The sequence below is a fragment of the Hemibagrus wyckioides genome, linkage group LG25 (genome assembly GCF_019097595.1).
Source record: "Hemibagrus wyckioides isolate EC202008001 linkage group LG25, SWU_Hwy_1.0, whole genome shotgun sequence".
NCBI classification, from domain to species: domain Eukaryota; kingdom Metazoa; phylum Chordata; class Actinopteri; order Siluriformes; family Bagridae; genus Hemibagrus; species Hemibagrus wyckioides.
This window is the reverse complement of record NC_080734.1, coordinates 2,546,087-2,557,294: the sequence shown is the minus strand read 5'-3', so window position 1 is coordinate 2,557,294 and position 11,208 is coordinate 2,546,087. Positions and strand designations below refer to the sequence as shown.

Below are 11,208 nucleotides of genomic sequence, written 5' to 3'. Positions count from 1 at the left end.
TTTGTTCAGAGGAAATAAAAGGAGGAAACAGATTCTAATTAAACGAACTTCCCCTCAGTTATAAAGAGGCAGACTTTCATACTGTGGCGTCAAAATAGTTCCCACACTCACACACACTCACTCCCATACACACTCACACACACTCACTCCCACACTCACACACTCACTCCCACACTCACACACTCACTCCCACACAAACTCACTCCCACACTCACACACAAACTCACTCCCACACTCACACACACTCACTCCCACACTCACTCACACACACTCACTCCCACACTCACTCACACACACTCCCACACTCTCACACACACACTCACTCACTCACACACACTCCCACACTCACACACACTCACTCACACACACTCACTCCCACACACTCAATCACTCACACACACTCACTCACACACACTCACTCACTCACACACACTCACTCCCATACTCACACACACTCACACACACTCACTCACTCCCACACTCACACACTCACTCCCACACACACTCACACACACTCACTCCCACACACACACACTCACTCCCACACTCACTCACACTCACTCCCATACACACTCATACACACTCACTCCCACACTCACACACACACACACTCCCACACTCTCACACACACACTCACTCACTCACACACACTCACACACACTCACTCTCACACACACTCACTCCCACACACTCACTCACTCACACACACACACACTCACTCACTCGTACACTCACTCACTCACTCACTCACTCACTCCCACACTCACACACACACACACTCACTCCCACAAACACTCACTCACACAAACTCACTCCCACACTCACTCCCACACACACTCACTCCCACACTCACTTACACTCACTCCCACACTCACACACACTCACTCCCACACACACTCACTCCCACACTCACTCACACAAACTCACTCCCACACTCACACACACTCACTCACACTCACTCGCACACACACACTCACTCCCACACTCACACTCACTCACTCCCACACTCACACACACTCACACACACTCACACACACTCACTCCCACACACACTCACACACACTCACTCCCATACACACTCACACACACTCACTCCCACACTCACACACTCACTCCCACACACACACACACTCACTCCCACACACACACACACTCACTCCCACACTCACTCCCACACTCACACACACTCACTCACACTCACTCCCATACACACTCACACACACTCACTCCCACAAACACACACTCACACAAACTCACTCCCACACTCACACACACTCACTCACTCCCACACACACTCCCACACACACACACACTCACTCCCACACTCACACTCACTCACTCCCACACTCACTCCCACACACTCACTCCCACACTCACACACACTCACTCCCACACACACTCACTCCCACACTCACACACACTCACTCCCACACTCACACACACTCACTCCCACAAACACTCACTCCCACACACACTCACTCCCACACACACTCACTCCCACAAACACTCACTCACACAAACTCACTCCCACACTCACACAAACTCACTCCCACACTCACACACACTCACTCCCACACTCACTCCCACACACACTCACTCCCACACTCACTCACACTCACTCGCACACACACACTCACTCCCACACTCACACTCACTCACACACACTCACTCCCACACACACTCACACACACTCACTCCCACACTCACACACTCACTCCCACACACACACACACTCACTCCCACAAACACTCACTCACACAAACTCACTCCCACACTCACACACACTCACTCACACACTCACTCCCACACTCACACACACTCACTCCCACACTCACACTCACTCCCATACACACTCACACACACTCACTCCCACAAACACTCACTCACACAAACTCACTCCCACACTCACACACACTCACTCACTCCCACACACACACTCCCACACACACACACACTCCCACAAACACTCACTCACACAAACTCACTCCCACACTCACACACACACTCACTCCCACACTCACACACACTCACTCCCACACTCACACACACTCACTCCCACACTCACACACACTCACTCACACTCACTCCCATACACACTCACACACACTCACTCCCACAAACACTCACTCACACAAACTCACTCCCACACTCACACACACTCACTCACTCCCACACACACACTCCCACACACACACACACTCACTCCCACACACACTCACTCACACACTCACTCCCACACACACTCACACCCACACACTCACACACTCACTCCCACACACTCACTCCCACACACACTCACTCCCACAAACACTCACTCACACAAACTCACTCCCACACTCACACACACTCACTCCCACACACACTCACTCCCACACACACTCACTCCCACACACACTCACTCCCACACTCGCACACACACACACACACACTCACTCCCACACTCACACACACTCACTCCCACACTCACACACACTCACTCCCACACACACTCACTCCCACACACACTCACTCCCACAAACACTCACTCCCACAAACACTCACTCACACAAACACTCACTCACACAAACTCACTCCCACACTCACTTACACTCACTCCCACACTCGCACACACACACTCCCACACACACACACTCACTCCCACACTCCCACACACTCACTCACACACTCACTCACTCACTCACTCCCACACTCACTCACTCACTCACTCACTCCCACACTCACACACACTCACTCACTCCCTCACTCGCCCACACACTCACTCCCACACTCACACACACTCACTCCCACACTCACTCACTCACTCACTCCCACACTCACACACACTCACTCGCACACACTCACTCCCACACTCACTCCCACACTCACTCACTCACTCCCACACACTCAGTCCCACACACACTCATACACACTCACTCACTCACACACACTCCCAGACTCACACACACACTCCCACACTCACTCACACACACTCACTCACACACACTCCCACACTCACTCACTCCCATACACACACTCCCACACACACACACTCACTCCCACACTCACTCCCACACACACTCACTCCCACACTCACACACACTCACTCCCACACTCACTCACTCACTCACTCCCACACTCACACACACTCACTCACTCACTCGCACACACTCACTCCCACACTCACTCCCACACTCACTCACTCACTCCCACACACTCAGTCCCACACACACTCATACACACTCACTCACTCACACACACTCCCAGACTCACACACACACTCCCACACTCACTCACACACACTCACTCACACACACTCCCACACTCACTCACTCCCATACACACACTCCCACACACACACACTCACTCCCACACTCACTCCCACACACACACACTCACTCCCACACTCACACACACACACTCACTCACTCACTCCCACACACACTCACTCCCACACTCACTCACTCCCACACTCACTCAATCACTCCCACACACACTCACTCCCACACACACTCACTCCCACACTCACTCACTCACACACTCACTCCCACACTCACTCACTCACACACTCACTCCCACACTCACTCACTCCCACACACACTCACTCCCACACACACTCACTCCCACACTCACTCAATCACTCCCACAAACACTCACTCACTCACACACTCACTCACTCCCACACTCCCACACTCACTCACACACTCACTCACTCACACACTCACTCACTCACACACTCACTCCCACACTCACTCACTCCCACACTCACTCACTCACTCCCACACTCACTCCCACACTCACTCACTCCCACACTCACTCACTCCCACACTCACTCGCACACACACTCACTCGCACACACACTCACTCGCACACACACACACTCACTCCCATACACACACTCACACACACTCCCACACTCACACACACTCACTCCCACACACACTCACTCCCACACTCACACACACTCACTCCCACAAACACTCACTCACACAAACTCACTCCCACACTCACACACACTCACTCCCACACTCTCACACACTCACTCACACTCACACACACTCACTCACACTCACTCACACACACTCACTCCCACAAACTCACTTCCACACTCACACACACTCACTCCCACACACACTCACTCCCACACTCACACTCACTCACTCCCACACTCACACACACTCACTCCCACATACTCACACACACTCACTCCCACACTCACACACACTCACTCCCACACTCACTCAATCACTCCCACACACACTCACTCCCACACACACTCACTCCCACACTCACTCACTCCCACACTCACTCAATCACTCCCACACACACTCACTCCCACACTCACTCAATCACTCCCACACACACTCACTCCCACACACACTCACTCCCACACTCACTCCCACACTCACTCACTCACACACTCACTCCCACACTCACTCACACACTCACTCACTCCCACACTCACTCAATCACTCCCACACTCACACACTCCCACACTCACTCAATCACTCCCACACACACTCACTCACTCCCACACTCACTCAATCACTCCCACACTCACTCACTCACTCACACACTCACTCACACTCACTCACTCACTCACTCACACACTCACTCACTCACTCACACACTCACTCCCACACTCACTCACACTCACTCACTCACTCACTCACACACTCACTCACTCACTCACACACTCACTCCCACACTCACTCCCACACTCACTCACTCACACACTCCCACACACACACTCACTCCCATACACACTCACACACACTCACTCCCACACACACTCACTCCCACACTCACTCCCACACTCACTCACTCACACACTCCCACACTCACACACACTCACTCCCATACACACTCACACACACTCACTCCCACACACACTCACTCCCACACTCACACACACTCACTCCCACACACACTCACTCCCACAAACACTCACTCACACAAACTCACTCCCACACTCACTCCCACACACACTCACTCCCACACTTGCACACACACACTCCCACACTCACTCCCACACTCACACTCACTCACTCCCACACTCACACACACTCACTCCCACACTCACACATACTCACTCCCACACTCACACACACTCACTCACTCACTCCCACACTCACACACACTCACTCCCACACTCACTCCCACACTCACACAAACTCACTCCCACACTCACTCACTCCCACACTCACACACACTCACTCCCACTCACACACACTCACTCCCACACTCGCACACACTCACTCCCACACTCGCACACACTCACTCCCACACTCGCACACACACACACTCCCACACTCACTCACTCCCACACTCACACACACACACTCCCACACTCGCACTCACTCACTCCCACACTCCCACACTCACTCACTCCCACACTCACTCACTCCCACACTCACTCACTCCACACACTCACTCCCACACTCACACACACTCAGTCCCACACACACTCACTCCCACACTCACACACACTCACTCCCACACTCACTTACACACACTCACTCCCACACTCACACACACTCACTCACACACACTCACTCCCACACTCGCACACACACACTCCCACACACACACTCCCACACTCCCACACACACACTCCCACACTCGCACACACACACTCCCACACTCGCACACACTCACTCCCACACTCACACACACTCACTCCCACACTCACACACACTCACTCCCACACACTCTCACTCCCACACTCACACACACTCACTCCCACACTCACACAAACTCACTCCCACACACTCACTCACTCCCACACTCACACACACTCACTCCCACACTCACACACACTCACTCACTCCCACACTCGCACACACTCACTCCCACACTCACTCACTCCCACACACTCACTCCCACACACTCACTCCCACACTCACACACACTCACTCCCGCACTCACTCACTCGCGCACACACTCACTCCCACACACACTCACTCCCACACTCACTCACTCCCACACTCACTCACTCCCACACTCACTCACTCCCACACTCACACACACTCAGTCCCACACACTCACACTCACTCCCACACTCACACACACTCACTCCCACACTCACTCACACACACTCACTCACACTCACTCCCACACACACTCACACACACACACTCACTCCCACACTCACTCACTCACACACACTCCCACACTCACACACACTCCCACACTCACTCACTCACACACACTCCCACACTCACTCACTCCCACACACTCCCACACTCACTCACTCACTCCCACACACTCACTCACTCCCACACACACTCACTCACTCACACACACACACACACACTCCCACACTCACTCACTCCCACACTCACTCACTCCCACACACACTCACTCCCACACTCACTCACTCCCACACTCACTCCCACACTGACACTCACTCACTCCCACACTCACTCAGTCACTCCCACACTCACACACTCACTCACTCCCACACACACTCACTCCCACACTGACACTCACTCACTCCCACACTCACTCCCACACTCACTCACTCACTCCCACACTCACTCCCACACTCACTCACACACTCACTCACTCCCATACTCACTCACTCACTCCCTCACTCCCACACACACTCACTCCCACACACACTAACTCACTCACTCACTCACACACTCACTCACACACACACTCACTCACTCACTCCCACACTCACTCACACACTCACTCACACACTCCCACACTCACTCACTCACTCCCACACTCACTCACTCCCATACTCACTCACTCCCACACACTCACTCCCACACTCAGTCACTCCCATACTCACTCACTCACACACTCACTCACTCACTCCCACACTCACTCACTCCCACACACACTCACTCCCACACACACTCACTCCCACACTCACTCACTCCCACACTCACTCCCACACTCACTCACTCCCATACTCACTCACTCCCACACTCACTCACTCACTCACTCACTCACTCCCACACTCACTCACTCCCACACTCACTCCCACACTCACTCACTCACTCCCACACTCACTCACTCACACACTCACTCCCACACTCAGTCACTCCCATACTCACTCACTCACACACTCCCACACTCACTCCCTCCCACACTCAGTCACTCCCATACTCACTCACTCACTCCCTCACTCCCACACACACTAACTCACTCACTCACTCACACACACACACTCCCACACTCACTCACTCACACACACACAATCACTTACACACTCAATCACACTCACTCACTCACTCACGTGGTTAAGGCTCTGGGTGATTGACCGGAAAATTCATGGGTTCAAGCCCCAGCACCACCAAGTTGCCACTGTTGGGCCCTTGAGCAAGGCCCTTAACCCTCTCTGCTCCAGGGGCGCTGTATCATAGCTGACCCTGTGCTCTGACCCCAACCTCCAAAGGTTAGGATATGCGAAGAAAAGAATTTCACTGTGCAGTAATGTATATGTGACAAATAAAGGCTAATTATATTATTATTATTACACACACACTCTCTCACACACACAGCGTAAAGCTGGAGGGTGATGAGGTAAACACAGTGAAGTCCAGAGACTCAGACCCGTGTCCAGAACACAAGCGTTTTTTTATTCAAAAGAAAAAAAATTGGGCAATGTTTTTTTTTTGTTTTTTTTAATCAAACTCTTATTTCTAGTTGTAAAAGTGAATGAATTTTGACAATCATTGGAGTAGAATTTTAAATTCTTAAAGCTTAAACAAACCCCACATCCCTCCAGCTGCTCAGATAAACAACAACAACAACAACAAACAGCAGAAAATAAATTTCACTTTCTACAGGAAAGAAAGGAAAAATGCGTAAAAAAAAACAAATTACAGAACAAAAATGCAAATAAATTAATTTAAAAAGATCTGAAAAAAGTGTACAGCTTTCAATTCTTAAATTAGAAAATAGAAATATGTTTTAATAAATGATTTTTTGTATTTATCCTTATTAATTTGAACATTTATTTATAATATTTATTTATTTTAAATTCTTTATTCATAAATTTCTCACTAATTTGAATTAAACTGCATTTTATCAATTTTTTTATTAACCCCTTTATGTCTGCATTCTTTTTTATATATTTATATTATTTCCAAATTTCTTTCTCTTGTTAAACAAACCAGTCAATAAACAAAAAAATAAACAACTTAAGGAATATATAAAGACTTAAAGTCAAACGAACAGATGTAACTAATCACAGAGAGACTGGAACAAGTTTATAAAAAATAGATATTACTATTATTATTATTATTATTATTATTATTATTAAATCATTTATTTATTATTGTTTTTATTTTGTGCATTAGGTCCAAACTGGTAAATAAAAATAATAATCATAATGGAGTTGCTGGTTCATCATCACCATCATCATCATCATCATCATCATCATCAGGAGTTTAAAGCAGTGATTGATTTAAAAAGAGAAGAAAGGTCTAAAGCAGTCTGGAGTGATTTAGCAGGAAGTCATGAGAGCTGAGTAGAAACTGTAGAAAGCCTCGCCTCGCCTCGCCTCATCTGAAATGTTTCTGCTCCGGTGAATAAACCGCGTGGAAGCCCCGCCCAAATCAGGTGTCAATCAGCTGCAGCCTGCTGATCTGATTGGACGCCTTGGTGAAGGAGGCGTGTCTGTTACAGAGCAGGGCGAGGCAGACGGGCAGGATACAGTACCCCACGGTCTTGGGGTCGGCTCTGGTGCAGGAGTAGAGGAAGAGGAAGACCTGCAGGTACGGGACGAGGAAGAGGACCGCCCACAGCCAGAAGGGCAGGAGGAGGAGCCGCGACTTCACGCTTTGCATCCAGGAGGACGGGGAGGACGGAGAGGAGGCGGAGTCTGCGGCGCGCTGTGGTGGTGGGCGTGTACCGCCGGTCTTCTCCAGCGTGAGCCGGTTGTAGGTCTGATTGATCTCGAACATGTAATAAACGCCCGCGATGCTAACCAGCAAGTACGCGGCCACTCCGATCCATCCCATCCTCTGACGAAAGTTCATCATTCTCCATGCTCCTGTCTGAAACACCAGCGCTGATTAGCTCTCCACAGAGACAGCACACACATTACTGCAGCTACAACTCTCATAAATCCCTGACCTGATGACCTCTGAGAGGAAACCTTCACTGTCCACTGTCAGGAAAACAGATTCTTATTTTAAAATCAGACTTTAAGAGAAAATTCACTTTTCGTTCTTTTCAGCGTTTTTATTTTAAAGAAAAATATCAGCAAACTCTGTTTTAGTAATTTTACACAACACTGAAATCCTTAGAAAACTGAAATATCGTGATCTATAATGTTAATATCCTGATTAATATATACTGTGATGAATATTTACAGTATCTCACAAAAGTGAGTACACCCCTGACATTTCTGTAAATATTTTATTATATCTTTTCATGTGACAACACTGAAGTAATGCCCCTCTGCTCCAATGTACAGTAGTGAGTGTCCAGCCTGTATAACAGTGTAAATTTGCTGTCTCCTCAAAATAACTCAACACACAGACATTAATGTCTAAACTGTTGGCAACAAAAGTGACTACACCCCTAAGTGGAAATGTCCAAATTGGGCCCAATTAGCCATTTACCCTCCCCGGGGTCATGTGACTCGTGAGTGTTACAAGGTCTCAGGTGTGAATGGGGAGCAGGTGTGTTAAATTTGGTGTTATCGCTCTCACACTCTCTCATACTGGTCACTGGAAGTTCAACATGGCACCTCATGGCAAGGAACTCTCTGAGGATCTGAAAAAAAGAATTGTTGCTCTACATAAAGATGGCCTGGGCTATAAGAAGAAGAAGACCCTGAAACTGAGCTGCAGCACAGTGGGCAAGACCATACAGTGGTTTTACAGGACAGGTTCCACTCAAAACAGGCCTCGCCATGGTCCACCAAAGAAGTTGAGTGCACGTGCTCAGCGTCATATCCGGAGGTCGTCTTTGAGGGAACCATGAATGCCAACATGTACTGTGACATACTGAAGCAGAGCATGATCCCCTCCCTCCGGAGACTGGGCCACAGGGCAGTATTCCAACATAACGACCCCAAACACACCTCCAAGACCACCACTGCCTTGCTAAAGAAGCTGAGGGTAAAGGTGATGGACTGGCCAAGCATGTCTCCAGACCTAAACCCTATTGAGCATCTGTGGGGCATCCTCAAATGGAAGGTGGGGGAGTGCAAGGTCTCTAACATCCACCAGCTCTGTGATGTCATCATGGAGGAGTGGAAGAGGACTCCAGGGGCAACCTGTGAAGCTCTGGTGAACTCCATGACCGAGAGGGTTCAGGCGGTGCTGGAAAATAATGGTGGCCAAACAAAATATTGACACTTTGGGCCCAATTTGGACATCTCCACTTAGGGGTGTAGTCACTTTTGTTGCCAACGGTTTAGACATTAATGTCTGTGTGTTGAGTTATTTTGAGGAGACAGCAAATTTACACTGTTATACAGGCTGGACACTCACTACTGTACATTGGAGCAGAGGGGCATTACTTCAGTGTTGTCACATGAAAAGATATAATAAAATATTTACAACAATGTGAGGGGTGTACTGTCAGATACTGTATATATCGTGATGAATATATATCTATCTCTATCGTGTGGTGGAGACTCGTGATCCGATATTCTTGACACATCGCTCAGCTTTAGTGTAAAATACCTCTTCATATCATGAAATGATTATTTTAGTTTAATATTTTAAAGATATTAGACATGAACATGTTTTAGACATTTTCTTTTAGAATACCAAACACACATGAAAGCTCTTGAATTTCTCTAAAGTTTACAGTAAAATCCTGAGCGATAACGCCACAGAGATGTGGAGCGGTTGGTACTCACTGTGTTCTCTGAGGCTTTATTTTGAGTGATTTAGAGAAGATTAAAGGTGAAAAGCTCTTTATCTGCTGCTCTTTATCTGCTGCTCTTTATCTGCTGCTCTCCGCGTTTGTTGTCATATGACTGACTTCCTGAAACCGGGAACATCCGGGTCCTTCGACACTGCTTCAGCGGTGGCGTTATCCCACCAGCTCGCTGCGCCTCTGCTGCCTCCTAGCGGCGCGCACTGATAACGTCACCTTTCTTAATTATGACGTCATTTATTGCGGTCTCATACAGTTATACATGCTTACACGCATGAATTTAGCAAAAATATAACATCACGATTCTTCAAGGCATCTGTTACTATCATATATGAACTTTAAACGTGTGCATTCAGCCTGCAGAGATATGATGAT

At 49.0% G+C, this 11,208-nt stretch overlaps 1 protein-coding gene across 2 annotated transcripts; it reads right to left on the bottom strand.

The window, feature by feature from the left end:
• Window positions 1–7,550: 7,550 nt before the first annotated feature.
• Window positions 7,551–10,972, bottom strand: tmem251 (transmembrane protein 251). Of its 2 annotated transcripts, none has more exons than XM_058378547.1 (2): window positions 10,814–10,972; window positions 7,551–8,993 (listed from the first exon to the last, which is right to left on the bottom strand). In XM_058378547.1, exon 2 carries the CDS (start codon window positions 8,976–8,978, stop codon window positions 8,553–8,555), a length of 426 nt encoding a protein of 141 aa, XP_058234530.1. In that variant the 5' UTR covers window positions 8,979–8,993; window positions 10,814–10,972; the 3' UTR covers window positions 7,551–8,552. The 2 variants fall into 2 exon arrangements, with proteins under 2 accessions (XP_058234530.1, XP_058234531.1); XM_058378548.1 differs by having other exon boundaries at window positions 7,551–9,106; window positions 10,814–10,960.
• Between the last annotated feature and the right edge of the window lie 236 nt (window positions 10,973–11,208).